At 40.8% G+C, this 21,636-nt stretch overlaps 1 protein-coding gene across 1 annotated transcript in view; it reads right to left on the reverse strand.

Annotated features, from left to right (window-relative positions):
- ptchd4 (patched domain containing 4) overlaps nt 1–21,636 on the reverse strand; it is a 71,760-nt gene that overhangs the window by 38,808 nt on the left and 11,316 nt on the right. Inside the window, exon 2 of the mRNA XM_031300178.2 lies at nt 3,617–4,112. Coding sequence (XP_031156038.2) covers nt 3,617–4,112 — 496 coding nt within the window. The remainder of the gene's footprint in view (nt 1–3,616; nt 4,113–21,636) is intronic.

Consider the following 21,636-nt stretch of genomic DNA (forward strand, 5'->3'; position numbering starts at 1 on the left):
GATCAACACAAGGAAAATCAAAATAAATAAACAATTGACTTATTTATATTAAAAAAGTAAACAAATATATTATGGCTGAACCGAATCCTATTAAATGTATCTGTATCTACTGTACATACACAGTCTGAGAGGGCTAGCCAGCAAAGCATGCACTGACTTGAGTGTGCACTGTAGTGTGTATTTGTGCGCCCTTACAAAAAAATTCACCTGTTTGCATCAACTCATGTTTTTATATTGACTCGGTTATGGGATGATTATGGGATCCCTTGATGGTCTGCAGCCTGTTGCGCCAGCCGTGTTTAAGTTCTCTCATAAGTTAGGGTGCAAAGTCCACACTAAACGATACGTTAACTACACTCAACAAAATTATAAACGCAACACTTTTGTTTTTAACCCCATTTTTTACTGACCCCCCCGGACCTCCCCAGTACAGTAAAACTGCACATTTTAGAGTGGCCTGCCAATATCCAGCAACTACTTTTTTTTATGTTTACTAACTGGTTTTCGGACCCCAGACCCCCCCAATACAGTAAAACTGCACATTTTAGAGTGGCCTTTTATTGTGGCCAGCCTAAGGCACACCTGTACAATAATCATGCTGTCTTATCGGCATCTTGATATGCCACACCTGTGAGGTGGATGGATTATCTCGGCAAAGGAGAAGTGCTCACTAACACAGATTTAGACAGATTTGTGAACAAAATTTGACAGAAATAGTTCTTTTGTGTACATAGAAAAAGTCTTAGATCTTTGAGTTCAGCTCATAAAAAATGGGGGCAAAACAAAAGTGCTGTGTTTATAATTTTGTTGAGCATAGTTACTTTGATACTAAAGTTTTGTTGATGTTCGTTATAACATTATAAAAAACACAAAATGATCACCTACACTCCAAACTGTTAGAAATTAGTAATTGTTCATAAGAAAGTTATCTAGCCCAAGTCTGCTGCCAGCAGGTCGGTAATCCTCTATATCAGGAGTCTTCAACGCTTTTTAAACCAAGGACCCCTTAACTGAAAGAGAGACGGAGCAGGGACCCCCTACTACATATATTGTAGAAAATTAAGTTGCATATTAAACTGGGCACACAATACATGTAGGGCGGCCTAAAGCCTTTACCTTTTTTGCATAGAATACTAAGCTATTAAAATAATAATTGTTGGCATGATTTTATAAATCATCTTTTAATGTTTTTAAACATATGTCGCACAGTGAATCCTTAGGATGAACTGTATCTGTGGATCGGCTTGGTGACTACCTTATGAGCCAGTTATCATCGGTGGGGATTTACAGTTGCTAATAATATGTTTGATTCATGTTAAGACATTTTAATTTTTGAAAAAACTTTCAAAAGTTAACAATAATTTGAAGGCCCCCCTGCAGTAACTCTGAGGACCCCCTGTTAAAGATCCATCCATCCATCTTTGTCCGCTTAACCGGGGGTCGGGTCGCAGGGGCAGCAGCTCCAGCAGGGGACCCCAATCTTCCTATTCCCGAGCCACATTAACCAGCTCCGACTGTGGGATCTTGAGGCGTTCCCAGGCCAGGTTGGAGATATAATCCCTCCACCTAGTCCTGGGTCTTCCCCGAGGCCACCTCCCAGCTGGACGTGCCTAGAACATGTCTCTAAGATTTGAGTTATAGCGTATGCCTTCCTTCGAACTATTTCCGCTGTTGAACCTCCACACAGCTGGAGCAACCCAGTGCTGGTGGCCTTGTTATTACCATAAAACTGCAAAGTCAGTATGATTTCAGCTAGAGACCACTGGATGTCGACCCCCCCCCCCCGTCTGTATCTACACTGTCACTATCTAATCAAGGCAAAAAAAAAATAAAATTCTTTAAAGGTTTAAGCTTTTGCAATGAGTCATCATAAAAATGATAAGTGCTTCCAATGGCCAATGTAATGCCTTATACCGTGGTCTGGGTGAATACTCGATTCTGATTGGCTGCAGGGTGTCCATAAAAAAGTGATGTAGGACACCTTCTAAAGGAGTTCTGGTGAAACTGACTTACTGTTTACTGTTCTAAATGAATGCACTACATTAAAACAAAAAGGAAATGTGAATCTGTTATTTTTAACACTGTGTGCTGCTTCATGCCTCGTCCTCTGAACACCACAGGATGGCGCTAACACACACACTGTAAGAAGTAAGTTATACTGCCCCTGTTAACTGACTTTGTTTCACAGCGAATAACGTTATCTCACATCCCGTTCGCTGTTCAGGTCGCCACTTCAGGCTGCAGCCAACAGTAACGTTACACATCGCGGATAAAATTGTTCGTAAAAGTCATTGTATTGTTTTGGGGATAATGACATGGCTGGATAGCTAGCTTGTCTTGTTCAACATACTGTTAGGTTATTTTTACTGACTGCCAAGTGATTGACTTCGGATCTTGCTAGCACAACGTTAGCTTTCTGGCTCGTAGCTGAGCGGACTATAAATATCTCCCGTTGCTAAGGGAGGCAAGTCGTATCTAAGGTCCTTCCTATTTCCTGGAGGAGTGAAAAATGTTTGCATTGCATAAGAACCTTATAGGATGGGAATGATTGTTCCAGGTCAAACCGTCAGGCGTAACCAGGGAAACAGAGTTATTGTTTGTAAAAACTTTAGATTTCGATTGTAAAACTAATTAAAATATAAACTAATGTTTTAAAAATATGTTATTTGGCAAGTGACCATGGTATAAGCGGGTTAATGCCCTTTGAGGTGTCCATTGTCGGACGGTTCACGCCTCATTGTCGTCCATTAATACCTGACAATGGACACCTCGTCGGGCATTAACCCTTACTTAATCACCACTAAAAACAGTCATGATAATATAGTTTTGGGGTTTTATTTAATGATAAATGGAACCAGATGTACAAAGCTTTTTTTAATATCCAAATTTATTACTTTTATTGACAGGAAAGCGACCTTTTTGTGAAAAAAGATCTAGCCTGTGATTCCTTCAGAAGGTTATTGAACAACCCCTACCTCATCCCCATGGATACTATAACCTTCAAGTCATGCTCGCCACTGAAATCCCTAATGCCTTGTCCCTGAACACAAAGGGCGGGCTACAGTGCGTCACATTAATACATTTTGATGACTACAGAAGTTTTATCAGTTCAAGTTTACCCAAAAAGCACTTTCTTTGCTTACTCAACAACCAGTGTTTGTGTGTGAGACCACTGAAATATAATTCCAGCATTTTTCCATTTCCCGGGAGTCTGATGTGTGTGTTGCTCCTCTTGTGGTTTATATACACTGTAATAGAGTTTATTAACAAATCCACTACACTGGGGATAACATCACTTGAAGTTCAGTGAAATAATGAAAAACGTTGCACAACATTTGAATGTGTCCTTAATGCAAAAATCACAGAAAGTTACCTGACGAAAGAATGTGCTACACAAATGCAGCTGCAAGGTCCACACTAACACACACGGAACTACAATGAACGGCCGGCATCCCCTCCGAGAAAAAGCCCATCACAATGATATGAGTGTCAACCCCTGATAAGCCCCTTAACCAACCACTACACACACACACACACACACACACACACACACACACACACACACACACACACACACACAGGCAGTCTCAGTCACACCACCCTTGCTTCAACTCACCCATGGCAAAGAATGGGATCCCCAGCAGTGTAGAGTTGAACTTCCCGTCCGATATAAAGAAGATCCCTGCGGCCGTCACATTGGCGATGCAGATGGTGAGCACGCCCAGCAGGCCCAGGAACGGCTTCCCCCTCAGGCAGTCCCGCATGGAGCTGGAGATGGTGGCGGCCAGGAGCACCAGCACCAAGCTGACCAGCACCTCCCCCTTGGCCAGCACGCCCGTCTGGTGGAAGTCCCGCCACAGGCTGAAGGAAGTGAGCGACTGGATGTGGAGCTGGTCCGGCGCGTGGGGCGCCTCGGCCATGGACAGCCGGCTGACCAGGGTGCAGAACTCATTCTCCCAGCGTTCGGCGATGGCATCCTGCACCACTGGTCCATGGTTGCGGAGGTAGTAGGTGATCTGGACAGCGCGGGCAAACTTGACCTGCTGGTCGCGGCTGTTGGCCGAGAAGGACACACCGCCCAGCTGGTGGCCTATGAAGGACACACGGCCATCCTGTTGGGGATTTACAAATATCTGACATTAGCTCTGATGAGAGTTTTCATAAAAATACATAATTCGACCTGTTTAAAATGCTCTACCCAATTTGACTTAAAACCAGTTATGTTGGCCTTGACAGCAGACCAGGGACGTGCACAGACATTTTGGGTGGCAGGGGCTCAAGAAAAAAAAATAGTTAATGAATAATTATTTATTTGAAATTTAAACATAACATTAAATATATTAACACAACTCTGACTACCTTGTGTGTGTGTGTGTGTGTGTGTGCGTGTGTGTGTGTGTGTGTGTGTGTGTGTGTGTGTGTGTGTGTGTGTGTGTGTGTCTGTGTCTGTGTGTGCGGCACAAGGTGAAGCATTGAGGAGGGAGAGAGAGAGAGAGAGAGAGAGAGAGAGAGAGAGAGAGAGAGAGAGAGAGGGAGCGAAATCTAAATATCAGTTCGGGAGATTAGACTTTGAGTCTAATCTTCCGAACTGATACTTGTGTGCAAACAGGCTATATTTATTAATAAAAAAAAACATGCATCCAGAAAAAAGGGCACTTTTTCTCGAGGAAGAAAAAGGGCAGGTGCTCAATCCCGTTTTGATGTCTATGTGTGCATGTGCCTGCAGCAGACAGCAAACACCAGTGATTTGGGGAGCAGCCAGCTGTACAATATATTGGAAAGTTCCAGCTCACACAGAGCAGTGCAGCACAAGTTCTCTGCCCTATTTGCTTCAGTGTTGATTTACCGTTTAACTTGAACTCACCATACAGCTGTGGACAGAACTGCTTATGAAGGTTGATGTGCTGCTCCATTGTAATGACTCATATAGCGCATGCAAGACATCACAGTGACAGTTTGGAGATAATGTGATTATAGGAATTGTGCAGAGCAGTGAAGAGCTCAGTGAGGCAATAACAGTGGGTCTGTCAGGAATAAAGACAGAACTGTATTGCTGGCACAACCTTTCTTATATTTAAGCTGAAAATGTTGCTCTGAATATGTACACTATGCCACAAGTTACAATATTTCATTTTTTGAAGTAGCCTGTTAGCAGCAGTAAATTTGTTTTTTTTTAAATGCATTTTTAACCCTTATAAATCACATCCCCAGTCATATTGTTCACCTACTTTAAAATATATGCCAAAGAATACAACAAATCCATGTCCTTGTATTCTTGTTCCATTTCCATAAAATCAGTGTCCAAGTTAACATTTTTCCTAATAGATCTAAGTTGTACTCGCCCCAATTGGCAACATATATACATTGTAATGATTCAACCAAACAACTAAGAACTGATTGATGGGCGCCCAGATAGCTCAGTTGGGAGAGCGGGTGCCAATATATAGAGGTCCTTGCTGCATGTCCTCCCCCCCTCTCTCCCCTTTCATTTCTTCAGCTGTCCTGTCAATAAAGGCCTAAAAATGCCCAAAAAATAATCTTAAAAAAAAGAACTGATTGATTTTCTTGTTAGAACATTTGGGTAATGTTGTGTAAACTTTACTTGAAGATATCTACATGAGTACAAGAGTGACATGACACTGTCATGAACGTGTCATAAACATTATAAACAAGTCATAAACGTTTATGACATAACGCTTCTTTTTGTAAGTGTCATTAGGTTTTTGTCATGACAAGTTATGGTTAGGGTTAGGGTTAGAGTTAGAGTTAGAGTTAGGGTTCATGTGTCATGACAGTGTCATGTGTTCATGACAGTGTCATGTCACTCTTATGTAGATACCTTCAAGTAAAGTGTTACCGAACATTTTAAAGATTTTAATATTAAAATAGGGTGTTCCTAGTGTCATGGAAAAGACAGTACCCCTGGGTGGAGGAAGACAAGGATGGTGGTATGTATTGCTCAGTTTGCACTCAAACAACCTTTGAACGTACACGTTCCACCAAAACAAGTTCCTTCCCGAGGCTATTTTGCAGCGGCACCGTGGCTCCACTCGGCGCTTAGCGCTGGCCAAGATGATTGTGATTGGTTTAAATAAATGCCAATAAACCAGAGCACATTGTTCTCCCATCCCGGATTGCTGTGTGGACTAGCCAGACCCTCCGCCGCATCGCTGTGGAGGAAGGTCTGGCAATGCGAGACTAGGGGCTCGCTGGCTAGAATTTGTTCACTATGAGGAAAGTGGTATCTGTAACAGCTCCAAACTATACACACGGCATTTTACAGTGGACTGCTTCAGCAACTACATGGAGTATACGATGGGCTTTGTCTCTCTCTCTCTCCCTGATGAACACATCCTGCCGGTGTACACCATCAGGGCCTCAATTTTGACAGCCCTATCGTGTATTGGATTAATCCGATGAGATGAGATGCCCTCTAGACTTTAGTCGTTTGCTCTCTTTCCTCGCTTCTGTTTTTCTTGTTGTGCATTGATTCAATAAGCTGACCGACCTGCTGTGTCAGAGCTACCTATGTGCCTGATGTGACACAAGAGGACCATGAAAGGTAGGCTTCAGTACTGTGTGTGGGGTGTGTGTGGGTGGGTGCAGGGATGATAAACCAAATGTAGGCACTGTCTTCACAATATAATCATAGTCATACAGTAGTGCACCCCCCCCCCTACTTCCAGAAATAGCACTACAACACTGTGTAGTTCTGGGGCGCCTATCTTGTTACACAACTGGATAATGTAGTGCTGTTATAGAAGTTAACACTGGTAATTTTTCTAACAATGTGTTCAAACTAGAAGGAGCAGACAGTCCAGTCAGCTATCCATCAGCTCTGCAAAATGTATGCAGAATTTTCTATTTTAGAAATTTTAGTTGTGCTTTATGTGGATGGCGAGGGACAGCGATGACGTGGCTATGAGACGCTAGAGTAAACACAGAGTAACTCCGGATTTCCACTGAATGCAGAACATCTGCGGACCGGCTCCTCTGCGTGTCGGCTGCGTGCTCCGCCGTCCGTCAATACCCACTAGGTCCGGATTTGTTGCAGCACGGCTGCGGCCATGACTGACTGGCTGTAGTCACGCGGACCCACAAGATCTCGCAAATTCACGTAGAATAGAACCACAAAACCAACAATAGTTAGTTTCCATCCAGAGGAGTAGAGGGGAAACAACTCTGTGCTGTGTTTTCAAGGTGTAGTGCAGGGAAATATGATCCGCCGGGAGCACGGTGTATTTTATTTTGAAAATTAACCGGATGTTTTATTTTGTTTCTGTGCTCGTCTTCCTGTCCTGCACAATCTGAATTGTGCTGAATTGCTGTGGAGCTCTCCGCAGCCGTTCCGCAGCCGTAAATTGGGGATAAAAGGTGAAGATGGCTATCAACCAGACCTATGGCTACAATCCCTATGTGGACAAGCATGACCCAGCAGTGCTTATCTACCACTGTACAACACCAGAAAGTATGGTGTATGAGAAAGATCTAATGCAGCTCTTAAGGACGCGCCCAACCTGCACCTGCATGTGCCAAACTGAAACATTTGTTTTTGTGACCCTTGTATCCTCCATATAGGTAATCACAATCTTACTACAGACAAAATAGTATTAACACACAGTATACATATTATTTTACCTGGAAACTGGCTGTTGTTTACATACATCATATTGCTGAATCATCACACACAGGTAGGCCTACAGTAGGTTTTCACTGCCACCACAAAAAACAGTGGAAAAACCAGCTTCACATCAGGAACATTACATTGGGCAATCTTCAGCTGTCAGTTCAGCGGTGCATCTTGCATTCAGACTCACAACGTTAAAAAATAAATTAAAAATTTGTAAATTTATTTTTTATTTACATTTGGTAAACTCTGAATGGATTATGGTTAGGTAACATGCTATATGTTTTGATGGTGTGGCTAAGTGTGGTATGTGTTGTGCTGTTTTTAAGGTACTGCCATCGCTGCATATAGAGTGCATGTGTTCCTGGAACTACTTCAATCACCAGAGAGCTTTCTTCCAGCCAGCCATCCTCTGGCAGCGGAGGGCTGAGTAGCAGCAGGTCATTGAGAGGGCAAAGCAGCCGGGAAAGCCCATCACCTTGGGTAGTGACATGAGAGCTGATTCGCCAAGTTCGTACTTGTTATTTCTGAGTCAATTAACAATTGAAAAAGATCTAGAAAAAAAATAGTAGTGTAAACCTCGGGCAACACTACTGTGCGACATTCAATCTTAAAGGGTAACTTCCTTTTTTTTTTTTAACTGGACCCTATTCATCTATGCTTTTCTGTCTCTGTCTTGTGACTGATGGGAACAACAATCTTTGAAATTAGTCCAGTATTAGGCAGGACGCGACAGAAGCTACAATGTAAGTTGTTGGGCAATGTTGTTAGGTTAAAATAAAACCTTATTTCACCCATTTACATATGAAAATATGCTGGCTCTATACACAATAAAAGAATTCTTATTTAAATGGAGTCTGGTGGGTTGGCGATAGTGATTTTGGAGCTGTTTTTGGTTAAACAAAAAGAATCTTATTCTTTAACAAAAAGGTCTTTACCTGTAAGGGTTATTTTTCATAATGTTGTAATGTAATGTTATAACAATCTGCTGCAGAACCTGAGCCAGCCTGTCAGTGGCTAAAACACTACTTTCAGTGGATGAAATTGATGATGCACATTTGCTCTATAGGGTTACATTACAGCCCGGTTCACAGCTGCCTGTTACAGCATTTTCGCTCAATACTGGACCAATTTCAAATATTTGTCACATAGACACTAATGCATTAGAAATAGGGTCCAGGTTGAAAAAAAACTAATTCTTAACTCATTAAAGTAAAGATCTCTGCCAAACCATAAATGCATGCAACTAAAATATGGTCTGCTTTTATTTGTACTTTGCATCGATTTTGAATTGATATATATGCCTTTTGATATATGTGCCTTTCAGTGACCTGTCTTCATTTTCCCCTAAGGAATTAGGTGCAAAGTTTGGATGATAAGCTTGGATAACAACAGGGTGCTATCCAGCTTCTCCAGGTAAACTGGAAATGAAAGTGCTTCACACTATGTTTTTTACATGTATGTATAACAGTGTAATAAAAGCATTGTTTTGAATTTTGCCTATTGAAATTAGGAATGGGATCCCTTTGAAAATGATAATGTCCATGTTGTCCCCTCACAATTTTGCTTAACTTTGGAGCAATATTTTGCCCATTTTCGACTGAGATAGAGTGGCTGTCATTAATGGATCACTTACATTCCCAAGTTTCATATGAAACTTCTTCTCTTTAGGAGGTGGCCTTCAATCCGGGCCCATACCAGGAAGTGAGAGACCTGAACTGAGATGTAAGCAGAAGACCCGACCCCTCCACGAGTGTGTGTGTGTGTGTGTGTGTGTGTGTGTGTGTGTGTGTGTGTGTGTGTGCGTGCGTGTGTGCGTGTGTGTGTGTGTGTGTGTGTGTGTGTGTGTGTGTGTGTGTGTGTGTGTGAGTGAATAAGCCCCACTTGGTGGAAAGACATCTTCCAAGGACTATGCTACGTCATTCAGATTTATTTTATAATGTTACATCAGAGTTTATCAAAGGGTTCTTGCTTCTTCCAAATATACCAAATAATTTATTTTGACAGACCAAACATTTTGCCAATGTCTTTGATCTGATGTTTTATTCCTTAATATAATTGATGCAACTGTATTTTACTTTTATTGACACGTAATTTCCTTAAAGGGGTGATAGAATGATTATATAGGGTATTTCACACTGTTCCTTAAGGTCTCCTAATAGGGTATGTAACATTGGTTGGGCTGAAAATTGCCCGAATGCTATTTTATGGGCCCTTAACTACCCTGTGAATATGGCCCTATTTGTAACAAGAGCTTTTCTTCCAAATATGGTATGCTCATGAATATTTAGATGAGCTGCGCGCTGATTGGTTTGAGCGAACGACATACAAACACATTGGAGACGAGACAGCAGGTCTCATATTTCAGACACTGCAATGTTTTGTTACTAAATTCACTTCTGAGACTTTTTTATGCGAGAAATCAACTATATAAAGCTCAAATATGGGCCGTTTTACGAAAATTGATGGCTAATTGCAAATTTGGTAAGACGTGTCGGATTTCAGGAGGTCCACACAGTCTGACGAGACAGCGGCAGCCCCGCTGCGCTCCATACCCAGGAGAAAGTCACCGTTTCTGGGTTACTGGACAACCGGGGCTCGGGGCTCCACAGAGCTGGCCGGCTGCCGGCATAGCTAACTATAGTATATTTACAGTTTGAATTTCCTAACGCCACTTATATAACAGCTACCCTAAGGTCTTACAAAGCTAACGCTTGTGTCCGATTTCAATTTAATGCATTTTTGTGAATAGGAGGGGTTTCGTTAGCTGCTAGTGTCCATTCAATCCTATGGGTAGCTAAAGATCGAGGTTAGCTAGCTAGCTACACTTTCGGCATAACTATAATATATTTACAGTTTGAATTTCGTCATGCCACTTATAGAACAGCTACCCTAGGGTCTTACAAAGCTAACGCTTGTGTCCAATTTCAATTTAATGCATTTTTGTGAATATGAGGGGTTTCGTTAGCTGCTGGTGTCCCTTCAATCCTATGGGTAAAGATTGCGGCTAACTGCAGGCCCTGGAGCTCCCTCAGGGTCTCTCCAGTAACCCAGAAACGGTGACTTTGCGCTGGTATGGAGCGCCGCGGGCTTCCGGTCGTGACGGAGATCCATCTAGCTCACAGCGAGCCGGGGTCTATGAAGGAGGACACGCAGGGCGGCGAAGGCAGCACCGGCCGCTGTCACGTTAGACTGCTGAGCTCCTGCTGAACTGCGACACACAGTCGGACAAAATTTGCAATTAGCCATACATTTTCGTAAAATGGCCCATATTTGACCTCTACATAGTTCATTTCTCGCATAAAAAAGTCTCAGAAGTGAATTTAGTGATAAAATAGCAGACCTCTGGAGATCTGCGTGATCTAGCTAGATTCAGAAGACTAAGCTGACCTCAGGTCAGTGGTGTAGCCTATGCAAATGTTGGGGCGTGACAAAGACTAGGAGCCCGTTTTCAGCAGCCGTTTCAAATTGTGAGATTTGCAGAGGAAAGAGGTGTCAATGTCGATTTTGAGGTTCTATGTATGTCCTATTTACCCTCCAAACTGTCATTTTTCAACTATGACAAGGTAAAATCGGTTTTGTACGGAGCCCTGCCGGCGTCAGCTGATAAAAAAAAACTAAACCGTGCGCACAGATTCATAATCCGTGCTCTCGGTTTTATAAACTGTACGCACAGATTCATAATCTGTGCTCTCGGTTTTATAAATGTAAGCAAAATTAGAAAGATATTCACAGATTCAAACTTCTGGGATCAATTCTCTATAGCGAAATGTTATTAAATCACAAACGACACATCTTTCCTAACATAGTAAGGTTAACAACAAGCTACAAACTCATTTTCATCAAAACGAGCCGTCCTCCGACCTGGAGAAATAACATTATTGGTCTCTATGAGCAGCCGGCGGTGAGATGGCAGTCAGTCAGACCGGACGTGTTTAGGGACCATCTACAAACTACAACACAGACACAAAAAATATCTATTAATTTAATGTTTAAATAAGGTAGTGTCTCCAAACTTATCTCAATTATAACTTGTCTCCTTGTAGTTGTACTACAGCACCTACTTTTAAAAAATAAGTTTGGAGACAAATCTGTGAATATCTTTCTAATTTTGCTTACATTTATAAAACTGAGAGCACGGACTATGAATCTGTGCGTACAGTTTATAAAACCGAGAGCACGGATTATGAATCTGTGCGTACAGTTTATAAAACCGAGAGCACGGATTATGAATCTGTGCGCACGGTTTAGTTTTTTTAGTTTTTTTTATCAGCTGACTCCAGGGGGGGCTCCGTAGTTTTACATTCTATCACCCCTTTAACATTCATGTATGTTGAGTAGCAGGGGACTTTGAAATTGATGCATAAACATTCACTCAAAATCCAATGGCAGAGGACTGCCAGACCCCGCCTCAATTTGTGCCCCCGGGCATGGGGCCTCTGGTAACGTGTCCTTTATTTTTCCACATTGAAGGTAGCAAACCTAGACAGGCCTCACAGCGTCTAGGGTGACACAAGAAATCTCAGCAACTTCACTTAAACATACAATGTGTAATTTTCTGCCGCTAGGGTCTCTCAATCAAAACAATGGATGGTAACGGACTTTTGATGACGTTGTGAAGTGTGTGTAGTTTTAATTGTTAAACACTATCAGCGATTTGAATGCATCTATTCACAGACAAATTTACCCATTCAAGTTTATTCACACTACGTTCATTCATGTCATTCTAATAAAATAGCTGCAGTTTCCCCAGCAGCGTGGGTGGGGAAGGCTGGCGGAATCTCCAGGACGGCGAAGACGTCCGATGGCCGATGTTGTACAGCAGCAGAAGATCTCCCAGCTGCCCGGAATTATCTCCCCCTTCACTTTTCTGTAATCTTAACTAGTCGTTTTGGTGCCTAGCCCCCCTTTTTTCAGGTTAATTTAGCTAACTGTAAAGACAGCTAAACGCAAAAGGGGGAGAAATTCGGCAGGGAGGAGATTTTCGGCACGAACACCGGTAACACTAACGGAAACGTATCATTATGGATGGCTGCTGTTATGATTTGGGTGCCTGGGTCTGATATGGTCTGTTTCCCGACGGTTCATTAAACTGCCGTTAGTGTTGTTAGCACCTGGCGCTGGAGTTAAGTGTTGGCCAGGTTTGGATTGCTGTAATGATAGTGGCTGGCTGCTAGCTGGCTGGGGGCTAACGTTAACTATATGTCCCGGGGCTGTTGTCAGCTCTCATCCCGACTCATACCACAGGAGTAAGGCAAACCGGGGTGTGCTAGCTGGCTAAAATAGCATTAGATTAGTCGTCTATCTATACAGCTAACGTTACTGATGAACTTATTCATGGGTTAGCCCAGTGCTTTTAACCGTGTTCAAAACAATCATACTAAAAATAACTTTATGAGCGTGTTGAACGATGTCGTAACCTTATGTTACCCACCAAGCATTAGCATTAGCTTCTTGTCAACCAGCACATAGTAGCCTAACATTAAGCTAGATCGATCGATATTGAAATCAATCAATATCAATAAATAAGGTCTCTGCTGTATTGCTGTGTTGCATGTAATGCATGTAATTAATGAAAAAAATGATGCCATGTGGCAGAAAAAAACATTATTATGGTTACTGAGTATAACTCTTTCTGTGGCATTGTATGATTTACAATTACTCTCAAATGTATCATCTGGGTTCCCTTGTTTTGACAGAAGTTAGAGGAACCAGAGGGGTCAAAGGTTATATGACGCCACTGACAGGCAAAACGTCCCGTGTCAAAAATAAAATTCTCTGGGTTTGAAAATTGTTGGAAACACACAACTCAACAAAATATAAAACATAAGTATAGTCATTTTTATACATTTTAATGCAGAAGTGTTACATATTGTACCTTTAAACAGTCCCTTTTTATTGTTAGCTGAACTAACATATCTGACACTCATAACATTCAGTAACTCTTTGTCTGTCACCCAATAGATTAGTCTCAACATTTTCTGTTTACTGAGCCATTAGAAGAGTGAGTGTGTTAACTAGTTTTAAGTAGGGTTGGGTACCGAAACCCGGTTCCACTATGGAACCGGTTCCTATGCAAACGGTAGTATTTGGACTGGATTAAAACGCAAATGCCATATTTTCCCTCTGCGCTCACCAAAACGGACACTTGCTCTGCTAGTCTATCGTTCAGGACAAGAAGCTGGTTGGAAGCTTTGAACCAAATTGAACATAGCGGCTAAAGATGGAATTGCAATGTCCGTGATGCCCTCTGGCCCAAAAGGACTTTTTCCCATAGACTTAAATGCTGAAAGAGACATCTGTAAATCAGTGGATACATTTTTTTGAGCATCACCCAAAATGCTCAAATGAGTCGTTATCAGAATTTGATCCATTCGGTCAGATAAAATTTGGAAAGTGTAGAAGAGCCACACAATTGAATCATTTAATCTCCGATTCAGATTAGTGAAGCGCTAAACAGAAGTAGCCGGCTCGGCCGGCGGAGGTCTCTAGTGGCCTGCTCTATGGGCCGCACAATGTAGAAGCAAGGCGGAAGATCCGGGTATTTATAGGCTCCATGAAGGCTTCATGCACCACTGAAAAACTTATAGGAATGAACGGGGCGCCACCTCCAACGCTGTATCCAGTTCATACAGTTCAGCTTGGGGATTCAATGTCACATCTAACTAACACAGAAACAGTATTAGTTTTTCATCTTAATGCACTTTCACACTGGCTTTTTAGCTTTCATGGATTATGCTGTCCACCTGGGTGTATGACCCATTTAAAAAAGCAGCATTTCCTGAATTGTATAATGTTTAATGCAATTGTGCTGATATATCAAAGCTTTATACTTTATGCTATGTCACTCACCCAAACATTTATTGTTGCAACCAGAACAATGTCAACGTTAATTTGCAGCTTATTGTAGACATGATTTATCTTGTTTTGAACACAATAATCCAGCACAATCAAACAGCCGCAGTATGCTGTTTCACAGCAGGGAGCGTGATATAAATCTCACGCTTCGAGATAAATAAATCCCAGTGATTGTTTGCCGCAATTTCTGTAAACAATTTACGGCAGTGAGAAAGAAAAATGGTGGCGTTATTATGTGGGGAGCAGGATAAATTAGTGGTGGTGGACGCTGCAACTCAAAGACACATAATTGATAACATTCATAAGTCAACAGCCAGTTTTCCTGTGAGAGCCAAACATTCTATAACTGACTTTTTTTAAAATATCAAATTTAACAGGCAAGATCTGCACATTATTTCTGTGCTACATTATTACTCTCAATACACTCCTACTTAGTGCCTCAAATTTGTCATTTCATGACAGTGTACAAGTATATTTGTGTAATGTAATCACTCAGCCATCACTAAGGGAAGTCTGAAAGTTTCAGCTCTAAGTTTACTTGCGTAATTGCACAAAGCTCAAATTTATCCACACTGACTTTCCAACTTCACTAAACCATTTCAAATGAATCTCGGTAGTTACAACACACTTATCTATAAACTTCCGCAGCCCACACTGAGCCAATACATGCTTAGACAGTGTGCAGTGCTGGAAAACATGCATACTGTAGTTACATAGTGAATAATGAGACATATTTAGGGCAACACTTTCTATATCTCCCGCAAACTGCCTGTGCAGTTGAGCTTTTCAAAATGCTCAAGCTATGTCTTCTATTCTTGTTTTTGGCACCCTTTAGCAAAGACAAAATATAGTTCTCTCTGTGTGTGTGTGTGTGTGTGTGTGTGTGTGTGTGTGTGTGTGTGTGTGTGTGTGTGTGTGTATGTGTGTGTGTGTGTGTGTGTGTGTGTGTGTGTGTGTGTGTGTGTGTGTGTGAGAGAGAAATAAAATGAGAGTAGGTGGGGAATGGGGCACCACACAAAAGCAAGTATGTGTGATTTCTGTGAGCAGTTGAGTGATTTGTGAAAAGGTAGGAAGTGACACCTCTCGAGCATTCTGAGAAAAGATGGAGGTGGCAGGTGGGAGAGGTGGAGAGAGAGAAGCTTCCAGGTTTCATTAACACATTTAAACAGAGAAACCATTCAATTCAAATAATTATAGATGTATATGCTATTACTGCTTTCTAAGGCAACCTAATATTGATAGTGTTTGTGTATGAACAGCCTTTGGTTAACAGGGCCCTCAACTAATGTTACATGTCAAAGTGTGATGTAGAATAAAATATAAAGGAGTATATGAAAAAAAATCAGATACAATTGCGTTACAAACTCTTACAGACAGGGTGCATGTGGATGTTTACTAGGCAGGGAAGCTCTGATGTAAGATGCTATAGAGTTGCATTATGGGATTTTGGAGGATCTACTTATAACTACTACGGCCACTGGAGGGAGCTGACGCCTAACAATAAAACGTAAATACGGGTCGTAATTGGTGATTGTCCAAATGGCTAATGGAGTTGTTTTTTTTCAACATATCTGTCTGCTGTTCCAGGGGTGCTAGGGCTGCACAATTAATCTAATCGCATAAGCGATGTCACTCTGTGTGATTACTTAACTGCAAAAATTGTGCGATTTAAGTAAACAAAAAGGTGTGCTGTGTGCACTGCAGTCTCCACGTTGTAACACCCTTCACTTTACCAACAGGATTAACAATAGATGAAGCTTAAGCTTAAGAAGCTTGTCGTTTACTGTAAACTCACTTTACATCGTCTTTGCTTTTTCCTCACGCTTTTCTCTCACTCAGCCGCTACAGCTAAGTCCGACACTGCTCATGGTTGCTCTCCTCGCTTCACCACTTGGGCACTGACGGCACTCACTGGCCTGCCGTTCTCGCTCTCACTAATGCGTGATTTATAGTTTTGTGTTGAATCTGCCCATTGAGTTACGCCATGGATGTATTAAGCATGCCCCTCTTCAGAAAGCCACAAAAGATGACCAGTCAGTCTGTTCAGGTAGTAGTGCATGTTGCATATGGTCACGTGAGTAGGCTATCAGAAGTGTAGAGGGGTTCAGAGCATGCAGACAACAGAGGTTGTACAAAGTATATTTTGTAATTTAAAGCTTTATTGCGTATCGTTTTGATATTAATGAACATCCATTACATTCAAGCCATTGCCAAATTAGTTGCTACAAAGCTAATTAAGAATATCAGCTCCACACAACTCTCTCTGTATTTCTCAGTATGGCTATGTTCAGAAGATTGTGTCATCCGCCGACTTTCCCATGCAGAAACTCAAGTGAAGATAATGACCTCTTCTGAAGAGTCCATCATGTTTTTTTAATCCTCCGTGTCCTCCTTGGCTACTAGCAACTGCGTGGAGAATTATATTAGCCATCTTATATGTCATCGTTTAAAAGGGCATACATGTATTAATTGAATAACTTATAATAATTATATAATAATTTATATTTTTGGTATTTCATTTTTAAGTTATTTAAAAAAGTATTGCACGTATTTCTTCTTATGCTCATTTAACTTTGTATGTTCAAAATACACATTTAAAAATTTTGGTGGCTTATTTTCAGTATTTTCCTTCATAAGTAAACTCATGATACCATTATATTGCAATTGCAATCATAATTGCAGTATTGCAAATCATTATCTGACATAACTAAAAATCAAAACCCATGCCGTGGGTATCTACTGCGGGACTCCTGTTAATGCCTTGTTTCAAATATTAATATCTCGAACTTTGCTGCTTCGATTTAACTTTCTAAAATGAATAAATAAATAAATAAACTGCCAAATCTTGAAATCTAAAAACTATGTTAGCTGTCAATCGATTAAAATATTGAATCGCAATTTATCGCATGATTGTCCATAGTTAACTTGTGATGAATCGCAAATTATTCACGTGTTTTTTACATCTGTTCTAAATCTACTTGATAATTGGGATATTTTTCAACTTTGTAATGCTCTTATCAACATGGGAACGGACTAATATGCTTGCTTTATGCAAATGTTTATTATTATTGCAACAATCCAAAACAATGAGAAATACTGTCTAGAATTAAATACTGTCTAGAATATTCTCCAGAATAACCCCAAAGGTATTGTATGCTCAAAAAAGATGCTGAAAGCATAATATTAAAAATTCAAGCTCATCAAGCAACAACAGATGATTGGAATATTACTTGGCAATACTAACACAATGTAGTGTCCCACTTTACACTTGGAAAGGCTAACTAAACATCTAATTTTTTTAAGCAGCCCAACACAAAACAATGGACCTTGTGCATTACGGCAACAGACACATTGTACAAGTACATTGGTCAGCTAAATATAACAATGTAATGGTGTTTAACCTCACATGGGGGAATATAAAGGCTGACAAAAACATGCCCTTCTACTAAGTGGGATGAAAGAAAAAAAATGAAAACAAACAAATATAAACTCTGATGGCTGGGTGGAAGCTATGGTGTGCAATACTGCAATATTTAGTAAATACAGGGCCAGTATCGCCAATACAATACCGATACGATGATTTTACCTTTGGATCATTAATAAGTTAAAAACACAGGACAGAATTTTCATATGCTTGTATACATTTGTTGTGTTACCACTGTATCTTACAGCCTTTTTACAAATGATATAGCTTGCTGTTGTTTCATTTTTGGCCTGAAAATATAGGCACACGGCACTCCTCTTCCTCTCTGCCATTCATCTGTTCTGTCGCTGTCCTGCTTGTGTGTGTGTGTGTGTGTGTGTGTGTGTGTGTGTGTGTGTGTGTGTGTGTGTGTGTGTGTGTGTGTGCTGCTGGCCGCTGCCGAGCCTGGCTGTTTGCTTGCTTGTTTGCCTGGCACCGGTGATTCACGCGATGGTACAACATCAAATCACGAGAGGAGGGGAGGAGGAGCAAAATGTGCCTGCTCCGCACTGAAAGCAGTGGCACTTACGCAGACAGCCAGGTCGCCTCTTTGATGAAACCGCAGCAGTGCATACTGGAGAGAAACTGAAACTAAAGTATCAATCTCGTTACACTGGTATTGATCAATATCAATTCCAATGTTGGTATTGATATTATCGATATTTGGATCAATCTGCCCACCACTAGTGGAAGCTATGTGCGCTGCAAGGCATAGGCTATGCTTCAACGGAAGTTGCCTGGACACTGCAATCATGTTGCGTGCACTATTAGTGGTTTTTGTATGGCATTGGGTTGAAATCATAGTTGAATATCATGGATGCTGGCCCTAGGTTGCCTGCACTTGCAGCCCACTCTTTGTATTTACAGTATTTATTTTTTCTTGCAGCCCACCGTTCTCTACTCGCAGAGTGCAGTCTGGTTAATGATGACCTATTTATGTTTTGAGTCCTCCGACGGCAGTACCTTGCTAAAAAAACTAACAAACCGTCCGCACACACTTCAGTCACTGGTGCTTGTTGGAGGATGCCACCGCAAGCTAAAATAAGCTGTTTTAAACGGGTAATAGAAAGCGCAAAACGGCACTGAAAAGGTGACAATTTAAAAAGGAGAGCTCTAGAAAGTGACGCGGTCAGATTAACTTTTTTTTTTTTTAGCGAAACGCCAAATGAAGATGATAAGACGGTAAGTTAGTTAGGAGAAGTGCAGGATGCTAGCGGTCTTGCAAAACAATACAACGTTGCCTGCAAACCAGCGTTTATGTTTAATGACTCAAACCTTTTCTTGTAGCTCCGTAGCAGCAGCTACTATTTGCTGCTTACAGTGACAATGAAGAGCCAGTAACATTACCAAGCACCAGCTATATGAGCCCATAACTCCAGAGTGGGCAGGTAGGGTTGCTCATTGACTGAATATTATAAGAATTAATAAGAGTGTGGCGTTGACCTGCTCTAGATGAAAAATGCCCTGGGATAAATAATGATGCCAGATGATTCGGCACTACTCTAATGAAACTGACTTGACTTGATCATAAAGCTTTGTAAAAAGGAGAGATTTGTGCTGAGAATTATGACAATTTATAAAATGTGATTTAGTGTCAGAAGCAGAGCCAGTAGTGTGCATCAGGGATAGCTGCTGTCAGTGTGGAAGGCACATCTACTGTAAGCTGTTGTACCACATTGTGTGAACAAGCAAACATGATCAGATTAGTTACAATATAATCACTTTTTATGCCCAAATATTACTTGTGACCCATTATGCCTTTATCCTCGAAATTATGATAGTAAATATACACAGCCCACGACTGAAAGGGAATAGAAAGTTATATGAAATATTATTCAAAGGAAAAAATTAATTATGGTGCCATTAGAAAGTGCAATACAATGTATCTTGTTCTTTATTTAATTTCAAGTTTTGGATATCTGTGATTACTTATTTGCCCAGAAAATAGATTCTGATATTGTTGAACATCATTGGGTTGTTAAGATGTTAACTTTTCTAATAAACCTGGAATTGTGATATTTTACAAGGATTCACTGAATTACAATGCTATAGAGAACAGGGTGCTATTGCAGACTTATATATTAAGGTTTTGATTACATTTTTTTAAATATAGTCAGTCGTGAAGTAAAGTGGGCCGGTCTAAGGCATGAAACTCCAGGGCTGAAAATGAGTCCCACTCCGGCCCTGGTGGTCATAGTGCTGGCTTTATGTTCAATGACCCACTGTCTGACTAATTGCAGAAAGTGCTCTTCATAACAGTCAAAACATGCACGTTCCCACCAGTGGGTCAAAATAATGTGCTGTGACCCCGAGGTAACTGTGATTAGTCTCTGGGGAGTAGATAAAGAGAAGTTAAAAAGGAATTTGCGTTTACTTGTTATTATCACATTTATTTTGACAGCCTTAGTAATTTATACATGTTTGATAACCATCAGCATGTAAAATCAGAGGTTTCTCAAAAAGAGACACACTCATTGTATTTGTAGCAGGACCACATACCACAGATCAGAACAGCATGAAATGGTCAAAAACACCCCAGGGTGTTTTCATAAAAAGTGCAGCATTTCACTTCTTGATGACATCACCGAATCAAAACCTTATTGGGTTTTTTTCTTCTTTATTTTCAGTGAGAAATAATCCTGAAGTGATGCTACATACTTATCTGGCTTCCTTTCATTCATTGTCAGCCATGCAACCACTCTATCTATTGGGGCAGGGTTGGGAAATTATTCAATCCTTTTCAGTGGTATTGTACCATAATGATATCAGTGTGTTTTTATTTTATAAAATTATATTGTCCTACTTAATGACTCAAGCAAATAAAAATAAACTATGTTATGCTGACAATTCCTAATTAAGAGTTTTAATGCAACTTCAGGAGACATCTGAGGATTGTATTGACTGTTTTTTATTGCCCAAACGCACCCCAGGGCGAGCCAATTATTGGCACACACACAGAGCTAATCCCATCAGCTAATTCCTGTGCCTCGTCTGTTCTCCCATCCTCCAATCACATTCCATCTATTGCAGCATTTAAACTGTCACAGAGCTCATTCTGCCCATCAGCTGTTTTCCTACTGCCTCGCCACTGCCGCGCTCATTTCCAATTTTATGATTTATTAAAGAGAACGGGGGGTGTAAAACAAAGGTTGACCTTAGCTTGACATTGCCATGCACCATCCAACCCAAACTACCCGATAGCTTCATCCAATCCAGCACTCAATTTCACTGTCCTCTCATGAATGGAACCAGAAGCGTGAGCTTGTGAAACACAATCTTATTATTGTTAGAATATTTATTTACTGCAGAAAAGGCACACCTCTGCCTTTTTATATAACCTTAACCCTTTATAATCTATAAAGGCAGGCAGCCAGATGCTTTTATAAGGTATCTTATTATCACAAAATGATCTTTGTTTGATTCTGATTCTGATCTTGAGATATCAAACTGGTATCTCAGGAGAATGGGCTGAAACAATAGGCAATAGCAATAGCAATAGGCATCTGATCAAGACAAATCACAATCTTGATCACAACCATGTTTCATTTATGTTTTAAGCCAATTATCTTGAGATATATTTAATGAATCATACTATCTGAAGATATCAAACATTCTCAGCCTGTAATGTAATCATCTTTTTTTATTTTATAGTGATTTAAATAGGTCTGGTGTTATTGCTCACCTGGGC

Source organism: Sander lucioperca, chromosome 19 (genome assembly GCF_008315115.2).
Source record: "Sander lucioperca isolate FBNREF2018 chromosome 19, SLUC_FBN_1.2, whole genome shotgun sequence".
NCBI classification, from domain to species: Eukaryota; Metazoa; Chordata; class Actinopteri; order Perciformes; family Percidae; genus Sander; species Sander lucioperca.